General features: G+C 48.7%; 1 protein-coding gene across 5 annotated transcripts in view; it reads left to right on the forward strand.

The window, feature by feature from the left end:
- The first annotated feature begins 953 nt into the window (after positions 1-953).
- The window catches only part of SNPH (syntaphilin), a 41,645-nt gene continuing 17,876 nt past the window's right edge, over positions 954-24,722 (forward strand). For 2 of the 5 annotated variants that reach the window (XM_060032837.1, XM_060032841.1), the window contains exons 1-2: positions 954-1,046; positions 1,291-1,397. Coding sequence is in view for 2 of the 5 variants with exons in the window: in XM_060032835.1 (XP_059888818.1) it covers positions 2,038-2,065 (28 nt within the window). In the remaining 3 variants the exon portion in view is untranslated. Of the gene's footprint in view, positions 1,047-1,290; positions 1,398-2,017; positions 2,066-24,722 lie in introns of those variants that run through there. The other 3 variants (XM_060032835.1, XM_060032840.1, XM_060032838.1) reach the window with 2 other exon arrangements.

Here is a 24,722-nt window from a genome sequence, read left to right on the forward strand (position 1 = left end):
AAAATACAATCTGGTGGCGAAATACAGCAAAACTGGGGCAGAGGAAGTGAGGGAGGAGGGAATCACTATTTTATTTTGGATGGTCAAGGAAGGCCTCCCTGGGACAGTGACATTTGAGCAGAGATCTGGAAGAAGTGACAGATGGTTTGAGCAGAGGAATGACAAATCAGATAGTTAGGGCTGGTTCAGAAGGAGGGAGCCCCTTCCCATTGAGCTCCACTTCCCACACATGGAGCAGATAAGAAACCAGGCCCAGAGAGTGAGTTAACTTATCTAAAGTTGCAAGGCTAGAAGTGGAAACGCTAGGCAGAGAGTCCAGTTTTCTTTACTTTTCCCACTTGTTTTTCCTCTTCTTCCCCTGTGATAGTGGGTGGAAGACAGACACAGAGGGGACAGGTGTATAATAAACACTTACTTTAGGTTGTGACTGCATATGTTTCCAATGATTCACCATCTTGTTTAAGATTCTTGCTATCATTTTTCTAAGTAGTCTGAGTGCTGTTTGCATTAAATACTCAGAGGTACTTGATTTGAGGAGTGAACAATGTTCTCGGAGAAATTCGGATCAAATTACTATTTAAGCCAACCGTGTGACAGGGAGTAAGACTGTTATCATCATCCGATGTTACAGATGGGAAAGCTGAGGCCCATAGAGGTGAGGGGGCTTGCCCAGGGTCACACGACCTGTCAGTGGGCCAACGTGCTCTCCTCCAGGCCCCGCCGCCCAGTTATAAGTACAGGCCGGTGTGGAGGTAGGAGAGGCCCCTAACTCCACGCATGCTGGCGTCTTCCGCGCTCTCTGGAGCAAGACACTAACTATCTCTTTAAGAAGGAAAGTGAAGCGGGCCGCTTACGCAGCTGCCGGCGAGCCGCCGACTGGCTGGTCCCCTCCATCCACCTCACCCTCCCCTCCCCTCCCTCCCTCCCTCCCTCCCTCCCGGCAGCCCCAGCCCCAGCGAGCACGCAGCTAGCCGCCTCCAGTAGGGACTCCAGAGAGCAGTTCGGCGGCCTGGGCAGGGCAGCCGAAGCTATGGAAGCCTCTGCAGGTGATGACAGGAACCTCCGGGCCCACCGCCCAGCTGTGCCGCCGCAGCCCAGAGTGCCAAGTGCGGGGTGGGGGTAGGGGAGGCGCGGGCCCCGCAGGGGAGCGGCCGGAGCGCCCGGCGGGCAGCCGGCCCTCTAGGCTTTCCGGCCGCGGCGGCCCAGCTGTCAGCGGTCGGGGACTCGGCTGCGCGCTGTCCCCGCCCGCGCTCACCCGCCCCTGTCTGTCTGTTTTCCCCACCGCCGCAGGTTGCTGATCTGGGCCAGGCAGCTGCAGCAGCGACTGCAGAGGCGCTGCGCCAAGCCGGGCCGGAGTGGTGAGAGCCGGCGGGACTGCGGAGGGCGAGTGGACTCAGGTGAGGAGGCCTCGGCGGAGCAGGGATGGGGGCCTGCGCTGCACCGCGGCGGCCGGCGGGCGGGGGCTGCTCTCTGCGGTAGAATTCCTCAGAGGGCACCAGCCGAGGAGGGGTTAACTGTGACTCATTCTTACCATCCCTTCATTCCCCTACATCCCTCGAAGCGCCCCACCACCACCACCTAGAAATTCACTAATTAGAGGATGCTGGTGGCAGCAGAGAAGATGCCCAAAGTGGGCTATTTGGAGGATTTTGGGGATCACCCCATTCCTATTTGTTTGACAAACATTTAAGCCTCTTTCTTTCTTGGAGGAGGAGCAAGAGTACCTGGGGGAGGGGGAAGCAGGGAACCCCACACCCAGCCCAAGGTCAAGTGCCAATGACTGCTTCCTTCCCATATTCTCCCCCGAGAAGAAAAAAATGTCCATGACCCCTAGAGTAGGAGATCTAAGCCTCAGTCTCCATGGATTCTCCACAGGCTGTGATGGTTTCTTCTGCTCCTTGGCAGGGAGCTGGGCTGTTGGGAACACCTCCTAGCCTGGGAAGCGCCCATATACCCTTACTCAACCCAGCAGATTGAGGAGAGGCCTGGCGACACACTGCCTGTTTCCTCTGCCTTCTCTGCCCATCTGGAGGTGGGATGGGCTGGAGTTGCTTCCCAGAAAAAGGTGATCTCTGCAGGCATGGTCGGGTAGGGAAAGTGCCAGAGATTGGGGTTCTAGTCCTTTAGCTTGCTCGTAGGCCACAAGTAGCCATCTTAAAATTCTGTAGGCGTGGGTGTCTGTCTGTTAATCTGTTAAATTCAGGAGTTGGATTAGATGGTCTGTACAGTTTTAATATGCCATTCAAGCAGCTCTTACATGTCAGGGGGACATCCCTATTAAAGCAACCCAGAATTTAAACTTGGGTCTATGAAATAATTGGGGTTTCCTCAGTTGATCTTTTTCAACTCGAGACTTCTCAAGTGAAACATTGACTGTGTGGGCCTCGTGGAACCGGAGGTATCAGACAGTCCTATATTGTCATCTCTGCGCCATCACTGGGATGACCTTTGTCAAGTTACCTCCCTTCCCCAAGCTTCAGTTTCCTCATCTGTAAATCTGGGAAGAAGGGTATGTATCTCAGAGGGTTGATATAAGGATTGAATGAGACATATATGAAAGCACTTAAAATAGTGCCTATGCCTGGCACATAGTAGGTTCTCAGGGACACAGGAGTTGGGAGATAGACTGGAGGAGAGAGGAGGGGTGGCTGCTCTTTGTCCGGTTCTCTCCCACCTCCCCTACCCCACCGGTCTCTTTTACATCCCTGCGGATGGTTCCCTGCCAGGGGATAATGAATGCTGGAGTGTGTTGGGCTGCCAGGCTGAGGGGCCTAGGAAGCAATCAGGAGGTACAAACATTTCCACTGCAAGGGCACTGACGTCATTCCAGCAACGATGGTCCCAAGGAGGCATATATAGCCCAGCACTGGGTTTGGAAAATCTTGGCATCCGAGGGCAGAATCCCTAAGGGAACAGAAGCATCAGAATCTTGTGTGCTGTCAGGGAGGCAGGGACTGTGGCTTTCTGATTTCACATGGATCCCACTGCTGCTCCCTTGCCCTTCCAGGAATCTCTCATTAGAATCTCCATGAGACAAGGAGGTCAAGTTTTCGGTGTCTGTATTTTCTATTCTCTACCTTCCCTCCTGCTGTCCTGTTCAGCCTTTCATTCATCTTTTCTTGCTCCAGTTTATTTCAAAGATACATTCTGCCGCTTGACAGCATGATAAAGAAGCCTCCCCATAGGGTGGGGCAGGGCATTTTACTGCTGCACCATTTGGGCCAAAAGAAGTTGTTATGTCCCCACCTGCCCTCAATCCCCATTAGATTGTGAGCTCCTTCCGGCAGAGGCATGGACTTTTTCCTCTCTGTGTCTCCAATCTCTAGCCCATGGCTAGGCATAAAGTGGGTCCTCAGGAAGTGTTGAATCAAATAAGTTGGAGGAAATTATGTTCCTAAGCCAACCAGGTTAGGGAGAAACTGTGAGAATGTGTTGACAGTGTAGGGAAAAGCATTTTAAAGTATAGGGTACTGTGCCAGTTGTTGACTGTTATTTATTGCTCTTACTGTTATTATTGCTATTGCCAGGGGCCAACAGTTGTTTTACCTTCTCCTCAAGTCAGGCTTGAAGGGACTAGATGTGCCTGGGGGGTGTGATTATGTTGACAAACAGATGGTTCTGGCTGGTGAAAGATAAGCATGAAGGGAAGAGGATGGGAAAAGAGTGATTCCAGCCACTTCCTGTGTTTCGGGGAGGGGGCAGATAAGGAGAATCAAACGGGCCAAAATGGACATGTAGCAAAAAATCAGGAGACCCAGGTCCCAGGTCTTGTTCCACCACCACCTCAATGTGTGACCTTGGGCCAATCACGCCTCCACTCAAGACCTCTGGGTCTCCAGCTATAAAACGAGAAGACTGGACCACATGATCCCTAAGGCCCCTTCTGGTTCTGACATTTTGTCAAGTGGATTTTGTTAAATAAAAATGAGACAACTATTATTACTTTCAGTATCATTTATGGAATAGCAGACCATTACATATTTTAGGTAATCCTCATAACAGATTATACCACTTTGTTTTGTTTTGTTTTTGTTTTTGCGGTACGCGGACCTCTCACTGTTGTGGCCTCTCCCGTTGCGGAGCACAGGCTCCGGACGCGCAGGCTCAGCGGCCATGGCTCACGGGCCCAGCCGCTCCGTGGCATGTGGGATCTTCCCGGACCGGGGCACGAACCCGTGTCCCCTGCATCGGCAGGCGGACTCTCAACCACTGCGCCACCAGGGAAGCCCAGATTATACCACTTTGAAAGATGAGGAGACTGAGGCTTAGAGAGAGTGACTTGCCTAAGACTGCACAGCTCTAAGTGGCAGACTTGTTATCTGACACCCGGTCTATCTGACTTGAAAGGGTGAGCTCTTGCAAAGGTTTCACAACCTCTCCTTGTCATCACTGTGAATTGTGTGTACACTTGCACACGTGCATAAGGCTTTGGAGGAGGGAAAGCTGTGAAGGATTCGTGACAAAAGATCAGGCATTTCCCCAAAGGGATTGTTGCAGGGGACTTGCTGGGTTGAAGACTGTGTAAGTCAGTGCTGGAAGGTCTTCCTTGCGCTGTGAGCTCTGCTTTGCTGATGGGTGGTGGGTGCCCCTTTACCAAGGAGAACAGCCAGGAGTGAATGACAGTCATGACAGGCACACTTTTTGAGCTCCTCCTATGTCCTGTGCTCTGTTTTACACAGGTTCGCTTACTCCTCAGACAATCCTATAATGTAGGCACTACAATTTTACCCATTTTACAAGTGAGGAAGCCAGGGCAGTGAGGCAAAGGATCTCGCCCAGAGTTACACAGCTAATGTGTGGTAGAACTCGAGACAGTTTAGCTGGAAATGCACTGTCCTGAGAGTTGGAAAGGCTGCTTTTAGTCCGAGCCCTCTCACTGACGGAGTGATTTTGGATCGGCCAGTTTCCTTCTGCATGTCACAAATGGGCTGGATGCGTCTATGGCTCTAAGGGGCCTAAATGCTGCCTTATCCCAGAACAGGAGTGGAGGGGATTCCTTGTCTAGCTAAACATATATCAGCCTTTGTTTATTATTTATTTATCAGGCCCTAGACCAAGTGCACAGGATAAAGGAAGGAGTAAGAGGCGGTCCCTAGTTTCAAGAAGCTCACGGCTAACAGAGGGAGACAAATATCTAAATGTGGAGGTATGATGAACCATCTAGGAGCTGTGATAATACTGATGTGGGTGTAATGGGACAGGGAGGGGGGATGGCCTTTCCTACTCAGTGGGTCAGGAAGGTGAGGGTGATGCCATTTTCTGTGTTGAATTTGTGTGTAATAATAATAATAATAAATGTTCTACGCAACTTAGTACATTTTCAAACAGTTCTTGGCTCTTGACCCCAGCAACCCAAAATGTGGCCATAGAGTCTGAGGGGCCATCCAGACTCCCTTCTGTGGCACAGTTCCAAAGGAACCATCCATTTGTCTCAGGTGGGCCTGAACCTTCCCTGTCATCAGAGGCCTCTAGAGGCAGGACTCTGAGGCTTCTCTTGGAAAGCCTGTCTAGTGCCTATAACAATGCAATAGGCTTGGGAACTTCTTCCTCATGTCATTCTTTCACCTGTCTGGAGCACCTGACCCCTGGAGAGATGAAGGCATTTACCCAAGATTACTCAGCAAGGCTGGGATCAGAACTCTGGCCTAATGGAATTGCATTTCTGAGCCATATGTGCATCTTTCTACATCTGGGTCACCAGGGACCTAAGGGGCTGTTTCTTCATTTGATGGGCAGCTTGCACTGAGTGGGAGGTTTGATGCAGGTGATGTGAAGCTTGAGCTGAGGGCCCTTATAGAGGATGAGGCCTGTGTTCCCAGGCTGCTTTTTACTGCTTAGTGGAGAGATATTTATGAAGTGTTTGTCACATGCTAGCACCTCTGAATTGAGGTGCTGAGCCAACCAAAAGGGAGCATCTGGGAAGCAGCCTGGTGCAGTGGAAAGAGCCAGCACCGAGGGGCCGGGAGACTCACTTTAGCTCTGCCAGGACTCCCTGGGTGGCCTGGGGCAAGACTCTTTGCTTTTCCACACCTGCAAAATGATAGTCAGAGGTGGTGATCTCTAAGGGCTCTTCATGTGCTGACTGGCTAATAATTCAGTATCTCTTCCCTCTGTTCCAGAACCACTTTAGGGGGTACAAGAGTGGATAGGATACAGATAACTGTAACTTGAGGAAGAATGAGATAAATATAACAAGAGGAATGAACAAATGCTCTGTGAGTTTGCTAGAAGGAGAGGGCTTGGGAAAAGCTCAGTTCAAAAGCCACCTCTTCAAAGATAAGATGAGATGTAGATAGAGGTGGGGTTTTTTTGAACCAGGAGGAGTAGCAGAAACATGCTATCATTCTGTGACAAGAAGGCTGTATAGCAGAGCAATGGTCCTCAGACTTAGACTTCAAAGATCAGTACATTTGGGAATGTATCCTAGGTTGGCCAACTTTTTAATCTGCCAGGCAAAGACACATGACACTTGTTCTGTTTACTATTACTATCATATAGTGAGAGAAAGAACATTTTAATACCTTTAGCCCCAAAATAAGAAGCTATATAAAATCAGAAAAAAGTATTCCTTCAAACTGAATGCATTTTGCTGTATTAAAAATTCACTGCAGGGGCTTCCCTGGTGGCACAGTGGTTGACAGTTCACCTGCCGTTGCAGGGGACACGGGTTCGTGCCCCGGTCCGGGAAGATCCCTCATGCCGCGGAGCGGCTGGGCCCGTGAGCCATGGCCGCTGAGCCTGCGCGTCCGGAGCCTGTGCTCCGCAACGGGAGAGGCCACAACAGTGAGAGGCCCGCGTACCACAAAAAAAAGAAAAAAAAAAAAAAAACTCACTGCATTGTCCATGCTTTTGCTGCAGACCAGTGTCCTTGTGTTTGGCTCTGAAGTCAGGCTGCTTGGGTTCGAATCCTGGCCAAGTTACTTTTTCTCTCAGAGCCTCTGCTTCCTCATCTGTGAAATGGGGACATGACGCTATCTACCTCATAAGGTCATTAGGAGGTCTGCATGCCATGATAAAACATGAAAAGCAAGGGACCTCAAACCCTGTTGTCTATGTTGGGCTCTTTGGGGATGATAGCAAATTAGAGAGTGTTGCTTGAAAGAGGTGGCTGCTAGCCTGCTCTCGCCACCGCTGCCATGCAAGAACTTGGGCCTCGTGTTGTCAGATCTTCTCATTTGTAAGAAATCTGGATGTTTGTGACATCTCTTGATTTTTTTAATGTGGCCAACTAGGAAACACTTTAAAACGCACCCATTAATGTGTGTCTGTGTCAGGCCATCAGTCTGTGTCCCCTGATGTACAGTGTTAGATGCCAGGTGCGTAGTTCTCCTAGTTGTCACCTGAGGATGAGGGCGGAGAAGGGAAACGAGGCTGGAAGTGCAGGCCTGGGCCAGGGATGCCCTATCTGCAAGGCAAGGGAACATATTACTTTGGCCACTTGTGATCTTCTGCTTCTGGGCCCCCAGCTTCAAAGGCCTAATTAGTGCCCCTTCCGTTCTGGCAGCACTGTCAGAATGGAGCCTCTAGAGACTGAGGCCTCCAGGCACCTCTGAGCCCCCTTGAAGCTGTCACACTAGTCGGCCTCCCTACCACAGGGTCTCTGGAAGCCGGGTGGGCAGCCTCAGAAGAGGGAACTTGGCTGATGGCACGTGAAGCTGGCATAGAAGCCACACCCGAGGAGAGGCTCTGGCAGCTCCTCAGCGGGAGAGGTGCTTCCTGTTCTCTGGAAGCCCTGCTGGTTCTGCCACCTCTGCCTGGGTTGTGATGAGGTCTGGACAGCAAGTGGTCTCTCTGTAGAGAGCTCTGCCACACAGCCACCACCGAGGAAAAGCTGGGATCTGAGTGTGGAGGAAGCCTGGAGCCTTCTCAGAGAAGGACCTCAGAGGAGCTCCTAATTAGCAGGAGGGGTCCCGCTGACATGCTTTCAGGACATTCTGGGATTCAGTCTAAAGCCACTGAGGACAGTTTACATTTTTGTGGCTCTAGTTAATCAAATATTCATCAAGCACCTACTGTGGTCAGGCTTTATCCGGGCCGCTGTGGGAGAATGCAAAGAAGTGTTTCCATCCATTCATTCAGCCAGTGTGTACAGAGTGTCTGCTCTGTAAGCAGGCCCCAAGATGTGGTCCCTCCCCTTAGGGAGCTTTTTAGGCTGATAAATATATATGGATGGTACATGGAGCCTGGCTCATAGAAATATTAATAACAGCTGCTGTTCAGTTGTGTGCCTTCTGAGTAAAAGATACTAGCCATATAGTACCTGCTTTAAAGAGTGGGTACTGGGATTGAATGGAATCCTCATCTGAAGCACTCAGCACTGTGCCCGCCACACACTGGTGCTCAATAAAAGGGTAGCTGCATTATAGTTAACTTGGAAAATTGGGCAGATCCAGAAGAAAGGCCAAGACACAGATGGGTCAGAGAAAACAAGAAGCAAAACAATTCAGGCCCACTTAGCATATGTTATCCTCATCTTATAGATGAGGACACTGAGGCTCAGAGAGAGGAAGTAGTTTGTTCAGAGTTACACAGCTGCTGTGTAGCAGAGCCTACACTTAAATGCTGGTCAGTTTGGCATCGAAGCTATGTTCTTTCTTCTAAGCCATATTGCCTCTAAAGAAGTGGTTAATGAACAGAACAATAAAACTACCACATTGGACAGGGGAGGCAGTGCCACCTGGTGAGGTTAGGAGTTTTTATAATTGAGGAAGCTGGGACTAGTGGAAAGAAGGAACTGGCCAGAGTTATATAACCAGGAAGTGGTAGGGTTGGGACCCCAATCTAGGCATACTGGACATGACTTCCCACACTGCTGGGACAGAATAGTAGCCGTTGAGGGTAAAGATAGTTGTCTCCAGATACTCAAAGTTCAGTCACAGGAAAGAGCCCAGGCTTCCATATGCCCTGAGAGGCAGACCCCAGACCAGCACTTACAAGTGCCAGCCAGGGAGGAAAATTTTGGCTCAGTTCTAGGAAGAACATTCTAAATTGAAAAACCATCTAGCAGGGATTCCCTGGTGGCACAGTGGTTGAGAGTCCACCTACCGATGCAGGGGACACGGGTTCGTGCCCTGGTCCAGGAGGATCCCACATGCCGCGGAGTGGCTGGGCCCGTGAGCCATGGCCGCTGAGCCTGCGCGTCTGGAGCCTGTGCTCCGCAACAGGAGAGGCCACAGCAGTGAGAGGCCCGCGTACCGCAAAAAAAAACACAAAAAAACAAAACATCTAGCAATGAAACAATATGTTTTGAGAGCTAGCTCCTCATCTCTGGGCAGCTCACATAGGTCTGGATGTTCTAGAAGGAGTTCTTGCAATGTAATGGGGTTTGGAATGGCTGTGCTTGGCAGTCTTACAATCTAGAGGATCTGGAATTCTAGTATAGGACTGGTCACAGGTGATGCAAGCAGTGGGTACCACTGGTGACCCCAGGAGAAAGGGTAACTGTAGGCTGGAGCTATCTGAGAAAGCTTCCTGGAGGAGGAACTAGAGCAGGATCTAAAGGGCTACGAAAAGGGAGAAGAGTAGGACTGGGTAAGGTGAGCCCGCCAGTCTAGCTGGGCTGTGGGGTTAGTGCTTCTCAGCAAAGGGTCTTCCCCTGTTCTCTGGGGCTTTTTAAATGGTGGAAATGACACAGTGAGTCCTGGGTCTTTCCTCATTAGGAGGCTGGTTTGGCACCACATCCCCCTCTTACCTCCCAGCCATCCCTGCCTCCTCTCTTCATTGTACCACTCACCTCCTCCCACCCTCCCTTTCAGAGGTGGCAGACTTTGGACATTGAGCTACCTGGGAGAAAGGCGTGCCAAACGTGGCCTCTGCCGTGAGGCGAAGCCCGCAGCGTCTGACAAGGGCCACCCTCCTTGCATTCGGGCACAGAGCTGAAGCCGACCTGGGCCTCCTACCAGCTGCTTGCTGCTCAGGGTGAGCACTGGCTTCAGAGTCAGGCCTGGCTCATCTCCAGTTCTGCTCCTTGTTAGCCTGGGACCTCAGACAAATTGTCTTACCCCCAGGGCCATGTTCTCGTCTACCAAAGAGGGATCGATCATTCCTGCCTGAAAGGAGAGCAATGATCTGCTGAAAGGGCCTGGCATACAGCAGATGTCCGCACAAATGCCCCTCTTCTGCACGGCCTCAATCGCTTCTCTGCCCACTGGGTCCCAACCCTTGTCCAGGTGAATGATAAGAGGGACACCACATACCAGGTGCAGGGATGTGTGACTTAGTGCATCCTCCTACCGCTCTGTGAGGAAGGTATTATTATAGAAGAGGAAATTGAGTCACAGAGAATTTAAGCAACTTGTCTGTTATATGCGGCCTAGCTACCAAATATCTGATTCCAGAGCCCACCTTCTCTCCACCCCTTTTCCTCCCTTTGCTTTTTCATCCTATTTCTCTCCCTATTTCTGTTCTCAGGCCTGTGAGTATCCGTTCGTCCCTCCTCAGCCCTTAGCTGGGCTCTTACGAGCAAGATTACCAGCCCTGGGCCTGATTGGAGTGAGTCGGCCTAAGAGCTAGAGAAAGGCATTTTGTTACTTCAGAAATGTCCCTAAGGGACCCTTGGTCCCATTCTATCCCAGGTCAGCAGTATACCTTCCACGGGCCTTTCCTTTCTACCTAAATTACTTTTACTCACCCCAGTTCCCTCTGCTTGAAATTTTCTTCCCACCACTACTGCTATCTCCCCATGTTCCCATTTGTCTCAAGGCGCAGCTCACATGCCATCTTTCAAGGGTCCCTCTTCATCAGCTCCTTCCCAGAGCACAGGCTCCTAGTCACCAGACCAAGGTCTGTGTTCGCAGAGGACGGAGAGCACCTGACCCTCCATGCCCTCCCATTCCCTGCCCTGCAGAGAGCAGCCCATGCTGGGCAGTACCCAGGGCCCAGCCTGGAGCTGTAGGACACCTTGAGCCAACTCTCTGTTTTGTGGCTTCCTTCTGGAAGGAAGGGGGTGGGGCCCGTGCCTGGGAGAAGATGGGCTTCAGAGTTTGTTAGGACTGGCAGGAGATCGCCATTGTAAGGAATCCCAGAGGTTAGCCTTCAGATGAAGGAGACCAGGATCCAAGCCTAGACAGGCTGAGTGGTCGAGAACAGAGAGCATGGGCTTTGCAGTTGGACATGCTTGGTCTCGAACATGGACTTACTTTGTGACCATGGGCAAGTCACTTGATTTCTCTGACCTTTTGTTTCCTCAGTAGTAAAAATGGGCATCATAATCATAATCCCAGCCTCATAGGAGCAAAGCTGGGTAGAGAATTAAACTAGATTAGAAATCCCATATGTGTAAAGCCCCCAGCACAGGGTTTAGCACACAGTAGGTGCTTAATAAATGCCAGTACCCTTCCATGCACAGTTAGAAGGAAAGAACTTTATAACTTCTCTAGTTCTCCAAAGATCCGATACATCTTCAGTTGGTAGTGAGCTCCTCTCTCACCAGAGGTATTCAAACTGGGTCTGGGTGACTGCAGAACAGGAATGTTATTCAGAGAAGTGAAGCTTCAATCAGATGGATGTTGGGCTTTGAAACCTTCAGATTTTTTCCTGCCCTGAATTTCTGCAATTCTGTGAAGACTTTGACTCAGATCTCATTAGTCAGTTATTAGAAATCAGTTGGGGTTCAGCTTGGATGTCTGCTTAGCACAGATACAGGACAGAATCCGGCTGGAGCTACGAGCTTTCTCCCAAGAGGTGGCAAGGCTAGAAACAAAATCGGGTCTAAGAAGAAGAGTTCTCATAGCTCCTATGAAGGGAACCTGCCTGGTATATTTGGGGCATGAAGCTAAATGTTTAGGCTGAATTTTGGGAAGGCTTCCCCATGGCCAATAGCATGAACTGCCCAGGGCAAGGCCTGTGTTTGATTTATCTCTGAATCCCCAGTGCCCAGCGCAAGCCAGGCACACAGGAAGTATTCTGGACGAATAACGAGCAAATGGCAAGTAGCCTTGGTGTTTCTCACAGATGGAATCCTGAGTTGAGAGACTCTTAGGACTCCCCTGGAGGCCAAGTGGCAGGTTCATACTCAGTGCATGTACGTCCGTGTGTCTGTGTCCAGGTCCCAGGCTTCCCAGAAAGACTCCTTCTGCTTCCTGCTGCCCTTCCTTCTTCTCTTTCCCCTGCCCCTTCCCCTCCTTCCAGCTTTATTGATGTACAGACAACATACATCAAGCTGCAAATACTTAAAGTGTACAGTTTGGTAAGTTTTGACATAGTATGTAACCCATGAAACCATCACCACAATTAAGATAGTGAACACATCCATCAACCCCCAAAGTTTCCTCTTGCACCTCTGTAATTCCTTCCTCTCATGCCTCCCTCTCCCCTCCCTTGTCCAGGCAACCACTGACCTGCTTTCTGTCACTATCAATTACTTTGCATTTTCTAGAATTTTGTATAAATGGAATCATACAGAATATACTTTTTGGGAGGCGGTGGGGGTCTGGCTTCTTTCACCCGGCATGATTATTTAGAGATTCAAGTTGTTGTGTACATCAGTTTATTCCTTTTTATTTCTGAGTACACATAGTACACCATTGTATGTAAGGGTAAACCATGATCTGTTTTGCCCTTCATCTGTTGATGGACATTTGGTTTTTTTCTAGTTTTTTGTTATTATAAATGAAGCTGCTGTGAACAATTGTGTATAAGTCTTTGTATGGACATACCTTCCTGTTCTCTAGGGTAAATACCTAGGAGTGAAGTGGAGCGGCTAGATCATTTGGTAAATATATATTTAACTTTTAAAAAAACTGCCCAAGTGTTTCCAGAGTGGTTGTACCATTTTACATTCCCAGCAGCAGCGTATGAGAGTTCTGGTTTCTCTGCATCCGCAAGAGTACTTGGTATGATCAGTCTATTTAATTTTTTGTTTTTTTTTTTTGCGGTACGCAGGCCTCTCAGTGTTGTGGCCTCTCCCGTTGCGGAGCACAGGCTCCAGACGCGCAGGCTCAGCAGCCATGGCTCACGGGCCCAGCCGCTCCGCGGCATGTGGGATCTTCCCGGACCGGGGCACGAACCCATGTGCCCTGCATCGGCAGGCGGACTCTCAACCACTGCGCCACCAGGGAGGCCCCAGTCTATTTAATTTTAATCATTCCAATAGGTGTATAGTGGTATCTCCTTATGGCTTTAATTTGCATTTTCCTAATGACTAACGATGTTGAGCATCTTTTTGTGTGCTTATTTGCCGTCCATATATCTTTGGTGAATTATTTGTTCAAGTATTTTGCCAACTTTTAAATATTTAACTATTTGGCTGTTGGTCTTAATATTATTGAGTTGTAAGGGTTATTTATACATACTCGATACAAGTTCCTTGTCAAATATATATTTTGCAGCTATTTTCTCCCAATCTGTGTCTTGCCCCAGAGAGCCCTGTGGGAGTTTCAGACTCAGCGTGCATGTGTATGTATGTGTGTGTGTTTGTGTGTGTGTGTGTGTGAGAGAGAGAGAGACTCAGAAAGAGACTAGCTTCCTGAGAGATTGCAGCCTCTGAATTCGGTCCTTCTCTACTATCACGTGGAATCACAGGACAGCACCTAGAGGTACTTAAAATTCGCACATCTCCACAGCTTTGTTTTGCAAACAGGGGGCCTGAGTTCCTGAGACCATGGGGTGTAGCGTCAGAGCCCACACAGACCTCTGATCTCTAGAGGAAGAGGGCCCATGCTGGGTGCCTCGATGCCTTTGATTCCGGTGACACTTGGTGAAGCAGGTCACCTTTCTCCCTCACCTTGTATGTACAATGGGCACGGCACTGCCTTTCTGTGGGTGAGAGGCAGGTGCAGAACTCTGTAGCTGACCATCTCAACTCCAAGGACAAGGAGCGTGTCAGCACCATCTATTGTCACAAAAGGCATTTGGGAGACAGAGGAGGAGGAGCCATATATTCATTAAGGAATGTTTGTTGAGCTCCACGCTGGGCCAGGCTCGAGATGCACTGGCTGGAACAGTGCAGGGCAACCTTCTCTGCTCTGCTCTGGGTGTGTGGAGCCTGGTTGAGGGCATCACTACCTCTTCTGCCAGTGCCCTTTCACAGCTCGCCAGCAGTGCACATCGCTGCTTAAGCCAAACGCCTCTGTGTCTGTGTATGTAGACTTAGAAACCCTCAAAAAATGGAAGATAGTGATCCACAGCGGATGTGTGTAAACAGCCTGTGTCCTCCTGGTATAACAAAAGAGCACATGCCATGGGGCCACCGTGGCGAGAGCTGTGAACTCTGTCTCCCGTGGAGCCACACGTGGGCATCCATGCTTGAATTGAGCTTGGAAGAGAAGCAGGTAGAAGAAGCTTGGAAGGGCTTTCTAGGCAGAGGGCACTGCATAGGTGAAAGCATGGTGAACCCATGAGGTGAATCAGTGAGGATATTTGGGAAGATGTGATGGCAGAGGCCAGGTGGTCACACAGCTCCATGAGGTGGGGGCATTGTCTCCATTTATAGACGGGGACACTGAGGTATCAACTCAAAAGAAGGGTGCCCTCAGGCCTGTGAGTCAATGGCAGAGCTGAGCGTACGGGTTCCCAGTTCTGTGCTCTTTCTCCTGTGCTGGGCTGTGTCCCAGGGGAGATGGACGGTGGCCTCGAGGCCATTTTCCTGGTACTAGGTTGACTGTGCATGGGGTTCTCAGGTCCCAGATCACCTGGTTGGCTGCCTGACTTCCTTCAGCTCGTGTTTGCTAGCCCTTGATTCTGAATCTGGCCCTGCTCCTGGCACCTGGGAGACTGAGCCACTGAAGGCGTGATGCCCACTTCTCTTCCGGCCTCGCATGCTAGATGACAACTAGCCAGACTCTCAGGCCCGCTGCTGATGCTCACAGTACACAGGCCAGAACTGCCAGCGCCACTCTGGATACTGGTGTGTTTTAAGCTGGGTATATTGCCAACCCTGAACAAAAATAGGGTTCTGTTATTAAGGGAGAAGGGGAGATGAACATTGGGTGGGCATCACCCCCACGTACCCAGAGGCCTGGGCATCATCACGGTTCTTCCCTCTCCCTGGTTTCCCACGGCCCATCTCTTTTAGTCCCTGTCTACTCCCTAAATTTCTCTCGAAGCCATCTTTACTTCTCTCACTTCCTTTCCTCTTCTCCCGTCTTGGCTTTCCTGGTGCCCTTTCTCATCTCTTCCAGCCCATTCTCAGCAGAGCTGGTACAGGGTTATCGTCCACAATCTAAACCTGACCTCGTCCTTCCTCTGCTCAGAACTTTTTCTGTAGGCTCAAAAGGTGCTCCCCCAGTACCTGGTCTCCCCTCTGCTCCCCTTTGTCCCTACACTGTCTGGTCTCGTGTACCCAGCCCCTTGTATCTCCCCTTCTCCTGCATGTTTCTGTAACGTTGACCCCCCTTCCCTGCACTGAAGCTGGAATGCTCCTCCACAGACATCTGTGCATCCACCTGCAGAAGCCTGCTCCTGAGTTCTGCAGAGAGGCTCCCTCTGTCCTCTGCCCAGCCCCTCCCTGACACACGCTTTGATTACTGGGACTACTGGGGAGAACCCAGCGCACATAGACGCTTGGTAAACATTGACTGAAATGTCCCTGCCAGAGCTGCCACACAGGTAAGAAGTACTCTGATTAGGAGAGAGGAGAAGCTTGAGGGGACCTGCTTTCAATCTTGGAGCTAGGCCACTTTCGAGCTACGTTTCTCCAGGAGGCCTCAGTTTCCCTCTTTGCCATGTGAGGTGAAGACACTTGTCACAAGGCCAGAGAGACACAGAAAGACCATCTTTGGTAATTCCTGTTTTGAGCTCAAACTCCTTGCCTTTCAGGAGGCAAGGCTAAGTGCCTGTGGTTTTGTCAAGGGGAAACACAGCTGTTGTGCTTATGTTATGGGGGGAGAATCAACTAGCAACTCAGCCCTTTAGAAAAGCAGTTCGGCAGCATATTCAAATTTTTTGACCCTATAAACCTACTACTGGGGATCCTTCCTAAGGAAATAATTCTAACTACAGAAAAATAATAATGCATGAAGATGTCTGTTGTAGCATTCTTTTTGATAGTAAAAAAGTCTATATGTTCAACAGAGGGGGATGTTAAGGTAACAGTGATGGACCCATGAAATGGACTATTATACAGCCCATAAAATACTTCCTATAAAGAATATGCCATATCATGGGCAATTCATAAACCATGTTAAATTTTTTAAAAAGGTATAAAGGTGCCTCTCTACCATGTTTATAACTATGTAAAAATAACAAAACCCGCCTCCAAAATAGTTTTTCTTCTATGCTTAGAAAAAAGCTAGGAGGAGCAGCCGACAAATTAACCAGTGGTTTATCTCTGAGTAGCAAAAATGGAGGCTTTTAAAAAAAAAAAAAGATATGTGCTACTTTATAGCTATAATAACAACATTCATAAATAGAACTATATTTAACATTTAAAAATTACCCAGTTGGAGCTAATTCCGTGACCTTCTTGGGGTGAATTATTCACTTGTCTCTGGGCCTTGGTTTATAAAATAAGGGAAAGAAATGACTGCTCATTGGGCAGCGTGTGCCAGGGCTCTTCACAGCATTATCTGATTAAATCTTCGCAGTTGAAACCCTATGTTGCAGATGAGGAAGCTATAGCCCATGGTCAGTCCTCTGCTGAGACCTAGGTTTTCCAGCTAGATTCTGCTCTAGGAAAAGCCCCTGCTCTGCACACCTTCCCGGGGGCCCCTGCGATTACGAAGATCTTTGCCTGCTCAGGGGAAATGTCCGGGCAGAGGGACACCTGAGAGCCCTGTGTCAACAGAGCCGGGGAGGAGTTTATCTTACAGGGTGGGGGAGGCTGGTATTTGCCCGCAGGTGGGAAGGAGAGCTTTCTGCTGACTGCAGCCAGAGCTGCTGGTCTCTGCTTTACCTTTTGGCACCAGCAGCCTTTTCCTGAACAGGATTTGCCCCTCAGCCCAAGTCCCCCGTTCTGTGTTCCCAGCCTCCCTGCGTGTCCAGCACCCTGAGCTCAGAGCTGCAAGGGTTCAAATCTCAGCTCCACCAGTATGCCTGGGGCCTTGGGCAAGCGCCACGCCTTCCCCCTGACCTCAGATCCTCTATCTATAAAATGGGATTGGACTAGACTGGAGATTCCAAACCCTGATGCCAGGCAGCTAACAAACGAAACAGCCCAGGTAAAGAGCACAAGTGCAGGTAAGAACTGGCAAAAAGGGGCCGCTCCTCAGCCTCAGCCCATCACTGCCATGCAGGAATGCAGGCGCGGAGCTGCAGGATCTTTGGGGTTAAGACAAGCTAGAAATCTGGGTTTCTTTAAGTGTGCAGTCTCTCAAGTTATAAATGTTGACTGAAATGAAAATACACGTACATGCAGGCCAAAGGAGAGTGGTCTTTAGGCACGATACAGCCTGTGGGCTGCCAGTTTGGGACCCCTGGAGTTGCCTGTCTCTGAGTACCTTCTGGCTTTGACCTTCTGGTCCCTGGCCTCCTGGCCTCCAGGTGCTCCTCGAGGAAACGTTGGGCGGAGTGAGGCCCAGGCCTGCGAGAGCAGGGAGGCCAGTCGGCTAAGGAGGGGGAGGCCCTCAGCTTGGCTCTCCTGGACCCCATCCATGCCCTGTACAGATACAAGGGCTGAAAAGGCTCTGTCCTGCTGCCTGCCCCAAGCCCCACCCCTACCCCTGCGCTTGACCTGCACAGCCCCACTTTACCATCGTGACAACGATTAACCTCACGTACACGTAAGGAAACTGGCCCTGATTATGACAGGCCTGCAGGCACACAGCTCCCCACTGAGCTGGGATTTGAATCCAGGAGTGTTTGGCTGTACCCACCGAGCTCCTGCATTTAGTCCTCACGGCCCCCCGAGGGCTCGGCGGGTGCTGGTGCGGACGGCAGTGTTGAGTACACGGAGCTGAGCACACAGGCGAGCGTGGTTGTACGTGTACTTGTGCGTGGACACAACCGGACCTGTTGTGTGCAGATCTGGGTGCTGGGCACCTGTGCTTAATACAGTCAGTCCTTGTTATTTGCAATAGTGATGTTCTATAAACCAGCTGTGAACCCTGAATTAGTACAAAACCATTGCTCCTGAGGGAGAATACAGAATTAGGCTCCTGGGAGCCTCTGGTCACAACATTTTCATCAACTGATCAATACATAACATTGTTTTATTTATTTGTGTTTCTGTTTAAAGACACCTTTAATATACATTGTTGGTACATTCACATTGAATTCGTGCCAACAGCACTATAACTCACACCTGGACGAACCTTATCTGACATTTATTTTCTCCATAAGGCACGTCACAGCCTTCCTTAGCTTAGGAACACTGGACAGCGCTTCAGCACTATGCTTGTGGGCCATTTTAAATAGCAAAATTACCCCCCCCACACACCAGCAAAGCACAAAATATGTTAAAAACATAGCTCTAAAGAGACCACAAAAAGGACACTTGTTTATAGTATAAGAAAGGAACCAAGCTAAGTGAAGTGTGTGCATTTTTGATAACTGTGTACTCCTGGAAACTGTGCAGTTTAAAATACTATTTTTTAAAATCAATTTTATTTAAAAGAAAAAGAAAGAAGAAAAGAAATGAAACGGGAGGTTGCCTTGTTCCACTCAGCTGGGAACATGGGCATCAGGCAACTGAAATTTTTCACCGCTCTGTGCATTCCACCCAGGACTGTGAAGGAACTGGGTATTGATTTGGGGCTTATGAATAAATGTTAGCAAGTAGATGATTCACAACTACAGAATCTGCAAACCATGAGGGTCCACTGTAATGTTGTATCTTTCACTTTTCTCTGAGGGCTGCTGTCAGGATTTGGGGTTGTTGACACAACGAATTGGATTTTCTGAGTGCGGAGATGTAATTTAGAGGGGCAGCTGGAATCGTTTGAGTTCCACTCTCAGTATTACCACCTACTTGCTACGTGCCCTCCTGCAAGTTCGCTGGTCTCTGGTGGTAAAATGGAGGGCACACCCCCTAACGTGAGGGTGAACTGAGAGGATAAATGTGGAACACCCAGGACAGTGCCTGGCAAGAGGCTGATTAAATGACAGCTTTCAAACGGTGCTTTCACGCTTTCCCTTAAGATGCAGTTTTTAAGGGTTTTGTACTCAAGACCCTGCTAGATACTAAGGATTCGGAGATGGATAAATCCCTGGCTTACAAATCTAGCAGGAGAGACCAGCCCACCTAAATAGGACGCCATGTGTGAGAAGGACTATAATAATATAAACTAAGTACTGCAAAGCTTTTCTTGCCCCTTTTTTTACTTGCTAAGAAGCCCGCACTTACTTGGGTAGTGATATCAACCCAAGTGAGTGCAGAACCACTTATTCATCCAGCAAATATTTGTTGAGGGCCTGTGGGGTGCCAGGCACTGGTCTAAGCGCTGGGAACTAAATTAAGAAATAAATGGGCAAATATTCTTACCTTCCTAGAGCTTATATTCTAGAGACAATAAACAAAGTACATTAGCTGTTGCTAAGGACTGTGGAGAAAATAAAGCATGGGGAGAAAGAAAGAGACCCCTGAAATACAAACTATTATCATATTTCAGATGAAGATTTTGGAGTGGAATAAAGATGTAACATATATGAACAACATTAAGAACAAGACTATTTAGGTGAATAAATAAATACTGTTTATGGAGTGCTTTCCCTATGCCAGATCCTTGCTAGGCATTTAGCACGTATAACTGCTAATCGTGACTGTACTTGTGCACAATATCTGTACTTAGCTCCATTCTACAGATGAGGAGACTGAGGCTTAGAGAAGTAAAGTGGTATTCCCACTGTCATAAAGATAGTGGGTAGTGCAGTTTGGAATTCAAATCCTGGCATATTTGAGCCCAAAGCCATGGTTTCTTTTTGTTAAATTAGCCTCCCAGCAAAGGGGAAAAACTCATTCTGAGACAAAGGGATTTTAATATAGACATAGATTTTTACAGAGTCTCCCTTTGAAAACATTTTAAAATGCTCATTTTAGCTAAATTAAGGGGTGGAGCAGCTTCTCCAGAGTAGGAGGTCTTTTGGGGAGAGAGGTTTATAATTACCCACCCTCTTTCAGCAAGTGTGAGCCGTGTTGGGCTCTGTCAAAGGCCCCAGATCTTAGGGAAGGCAAAATAATTCAGCTTGATGGGGGAAGTGCCACTGGAAGTCAGTTGGACAGGAATCAGCTGCTGAGGACGGCAGGGAAGCTGGCAGCTGGAGAAAGAAAGGGGGTCTGGGAGGAGAGGTGAAGGATGCTGATTTGGGATCAGCATGGCTCCTGGGCTAAACAGGAACAGTTGGGTGAGCTGGGCCTGTGTCTCCATACAAAGCCCCCAGGAGCCTCAAGCAGACAGGTGAGACTTGGCTTCCAACAGGAGCAGCATGCCCACAGTGGCTGGTGGATTGGAATCAGCTGGCCCACCTTCAGTCTCATGTCCCCTGTTCCTACAGCTCACATTGTGGCCTTCGGCAAGTCATCAGTTTCTGCTTAGAAAATGTGGCAGTTGGACTAGATTGTCATGAAATGCCAGGAGAGAGAGCGAGAGCGAGAGAGAATGCAAGAGACAGCATGAGTTTATGTGGTTCCCTGCTTTGTATTCCCAGGAAGATAGAGCTCTCTGATCTCAGATTGGGTGGGGGCTATCTCCGTGGAAAGGAGCTGTGGTCCCAGGCAGATCAGATGACATCTGAACATCCCTTTAGCCCTTTGGTCCTTGTGTTCCATGGGTCCTTCAATCTCATGTCAGCAGAGCACAGCACATACAGGGTAACTTGGCTGAGCTCTGAGGCCACCATCTTTCCTTTATCTTGGGATCCTCCTTGCAGATTCACAATAGGCAGTCCTCTATCCCTACAGCAAATCACATGCAATAATGTTTCTTTTAGCGTTCATTTTAGGGAGAGCTTTATGTCTCCTAAAGAACTAGTCTGCTTCCTGCTCTCCCCTAACTATAAGAACAAGAAGACTGGGCATAATTTCTCTTTTTGCTTTGATGGCCAGGAAGCTCAGAGTGGAAACTGAGCCTCGTTATTGCCGCCACGTTTGCATGTGTGGTCAGCCTGTGGTATTCCCTTCTTCCCCAGGCCTCGGTTTCAATGTATATTTTACTGTGTCATTTGTGAGCTGCCTTAAAATTGGTGAGACTTCTGTTTTACCCTTGGCTTTCCTTCCATGACTTCATTACTCAAAAAGCCGCCTTCTGTTCTTATTTTATCAGAGACTCCTGCCTGGATTCGAACAGGGGTGTGGGGTGGGGCTGCAGTGCAGAAGCTTTGTCACTAGAGTCAGGAGGTGAGCTCCCAGCCCAGGCTTTGTGCTGCACTTGCTGAGCAACTTTAGACATATGGCGTGCTCCCTCTGGCTTTCAGTTTCTGTCTGTAAAACGGTGGGCTGTGACAAAGTCTACCCAACATTCTTTCCATTCTAGAGCTCTGTGAGTGTGTTATAGCTCCTGTAGGTACTTGGGGTAAATGCAGGGGAGGGGTGGACACTGACTCAAGGATCCTAAGAACTGCAGCAGAGATCTGAAGAAAAGAGAGTCCATAGGGTCATGCTTTAAAGCTGGAACCTCAGGAGGAGGCGGTAGCAGGAGAGGAGCCAGGCTGCGGCTTGACAGCTGTATCAGCCGGGAAGCCCAGGGAAGCACATGCTGTGGCCAAGGTCGTTGAAGGACCTCCACCTGCCAGGAGCCACTTGCCAAGCAGCTCCCAAGCTGGGGCTAGCACCAGGGCCCCTCTGTCCCCCACACCTCCCCATGGTTGTCTGCAGAGGGGCAGCCCTGGCACAGCTGTGGAGGGATGGAAACCAGTGTCGCCCCTGCTGCCCCTCCCCATGTAGGAGGCTTGCCAGGCATTGGCCTGGAGAGCCACCCCAGGGCAGTCGGCTCGGCAGAGGGTGCCGGTAATTTCAGAGTCACCACCTGGGCTTGCTCTGACTTGCACTAAAGCAAGGAATAATACTTCTGAAAAAGGAGAAAATATCCCCTATAAGAGGTAGTGGTAGCAGTAGTAATGGCAAGAAATGTTCTGTCCTCTGTTTGTCTGGAATTCCCCCGTTGCTCCATTCATTGCCTTGGTTGGGTAAGGCAGGGTCAGGAGGGTGGTTCCCACTGAATGCATGAGGCAGCTGAGACTCAGGTCAAGGGTGCAAGGTCACCGACAGGGACCATGTGATGTGGCTTGAGGAGCTGAGGGTCTCTCAGTGCTGGGCTCGCACAGCACCTGGGCTAGTGAGCAGGATGCAGCAGCTGTTGGAAGAGTTGAACACAGTGGTCCTCATGGTGAGGGCTTCTCCTTTGCCCACATGGCTGATTCTTTGAGGGACATGGAGAGACTTACACTGTTTAGGGAGAAGACACATGAAGAATTTCTTTTTGAACAATCTTCCTTGCTCTGCTAACCACCTGTTTCTGTGAGGTCCACTTGCTTTTTTTCAGGAATATTTTATTTTATTTATTGTCTTTTTATTGAAGTATAGTTGATTTACAATATTGTGTTAGTTTCAGGTGTACAGCTTAGTGATTCAGTATTTTTTTCAGATTATATTCCTTTAGGTTATTACAAGATAATGGGTATAATTCCCTGTGCTTTATAGTATATCCTTGTTGCTTATCAATTTTATATATAGTAGTTCGTAGCTGTTAATCCCATACCTCTAATTTGTCCCTCCCCCTTCCCTCTCCCCTTTGGTAACCACATGTTTGTTTTCTATATCTGTGAGTCTATTTCTGTTTTGTATATAGATTCATTTATATTAGTTTTTAGATTACACATATCAGTGATATCATATATTTGTCCTTCTCTGTCTGACTTATTTCACTAAGCATAATATTCTCTAGGTCCATCCACATTGTTGCAAATGGCAATATTTCATTCTTTTTTATGGCTGAATAATATTCATTGTGTGTGTGTGTGTGTGTGTGTGTGTGTGTGTATATGTATATATACCATTCCTTCTTAATCCAATCGTCTGTTTATGGGACTTGGGTTGTTTCCATGTCTTGGCTATTGTAAATAGTGCTTCTGTTGAATGTAGGGGTGCATGTACTTTTTCAAGTTAGTGTTTTTTCTGGATATATACCTAGGAGTGAAATTGCTAGATCATATGGTAGTTCTACTTTCGGTATATTAAGGAACCTCCACACTGTCTTCCTCAGAGGCTGCACCATTTTACATTCCCGTCAACAGTATACAAGGGTTCCCTTTTCTCCACATGCGATGTTCTGCTTTTATGGAAGCGTGAGGAGCCCAGGATGCGGGGATGTAACCCCTGCATCTGCATCCTGGTATTTTAGAATCTCCCGGGAGAGTAGATTTTTGCTTTTTCATGCAGCATAGCGGTGTGTGTCCCAGTTCTCTTGTACTATGAGACAGTCATGATGCAGTAGAAATGCAGGCACTCATGACCTAGACGTCCAGGTGTGACCTTGAGTGATCTCGAAAGCTCCGCAGCTTCAGGTTTCCCATGTGTCCTACGCATCAGTCTCCACCTGGCCTCCCTCCACAGGGAATTTGTGAGGATCAGATGAGGTTGGGGCTATGCCAGACCTTCAAAGGGTCAGTCTTAGTCGCCTGTCTCCTCCAGGCTGACCCAGAGTCAGGAGGACCAGGGCAGTACCTGCCCTGGGCCCAGCTGCCTGAAGTCAGGTAGAGGCAGGAGGGCTGCTTCTAGTTCCTGTCCTGTCACTACTTGCTGAGCCATCCTGGGCCATTCCCTTCCCCTTCCTGGACCATGCCTGTCCTTTTACAATGGTTCATTTTAAATATATATTATATAGATTATTTTTGTTTTTTATTGATATATAGCCACATACTATAAAATCCACCCTTTTAAAATGTACAATACAAAGGGTTTTAGTATATTCACAGAGTTGTGTATCTGTCACCACTATCTAACTCTAAAACACTTTCATCAATCCCATTAACAGTCATCCCCTATTCCTCCTTGGCCCAGCCCTTGGCAACCGCTAATCTGCTTTCTGTCTATGGATTTGTCTGTTCTGGCCACTTCGTATAAATGGAATCACGACATGTGGCCTTTTGCGTCTGGCTTCTTTCATTTAGCATAATATTGTCAAGGTTCATCCATGTTGTAGCGTGTATTGGTACTTTATTCCTTTTTACGTCTGAATGATATTCCATCGTATGTATAGGCCACATTTTGTTTGTCCATTCATCCGTTGATGGACATTTGGGTCATTTCCTCCTTTGGGCTGTTGTGAATAGTGCTGCTATGGACATCCCTGTACAAGTTTTTGTTTGAACACCTATTTTCTATTCTTTGGGGGTGTATACCCACTAGTGGAATTGCTAGATCATTTGGTAATTCAATGTTTTACTTTTTGAGGAACTGCCAGACTGTTTTCCACAGTGGCTGTACCATTTTACATTCCCATCAGCAATACACAAGGGTTTCAATTTCTCTGCATCCTCGCCTGTACTTGTTGTTGTCTGTCTTTTTGATTATAGCCATCCTAGTGGATGTGAAATAGTATCTCGTTGTGGAAAATATATATTACATAGATTTTTAACCTGCAAAACCCTTTTAAAAATGTAGTCTTACTTCAGACCTTCCATATGTAGAACAGGTACAAGAGGAGTCTCTCGAGGTGAAATGGGGAAGGAGGCCTGAGCCCACCCCCTCATAGTCCCAGAGGCAAGTTCTCCAGGTGGTTTGAAGACCACTGGCTCTTGGTGCCCTCCAGGCTCTGGAATCTGAGTCGAACCACCAGAGACTACCTGCATAGCAGACGCCTCAGCCCTCACGCCCATCCTGGTTGCCTTGGGAGCCCTCGCAACATTTGGCC

This window comes from Delphinus delphis, chromosome 15, assembly GCF_949987515.2.
Source record: "Delphinus delphis chromosome 15, mDelDel1.2, whole genome shotgun sequence".
Taxonomy (NCBI): domain Eukaryota; kingdom Metazoa; phylum Chordata; class Mammalia; order Artiodactyla; family Delphinidae; genus Delphinus; species Delphinus delphis.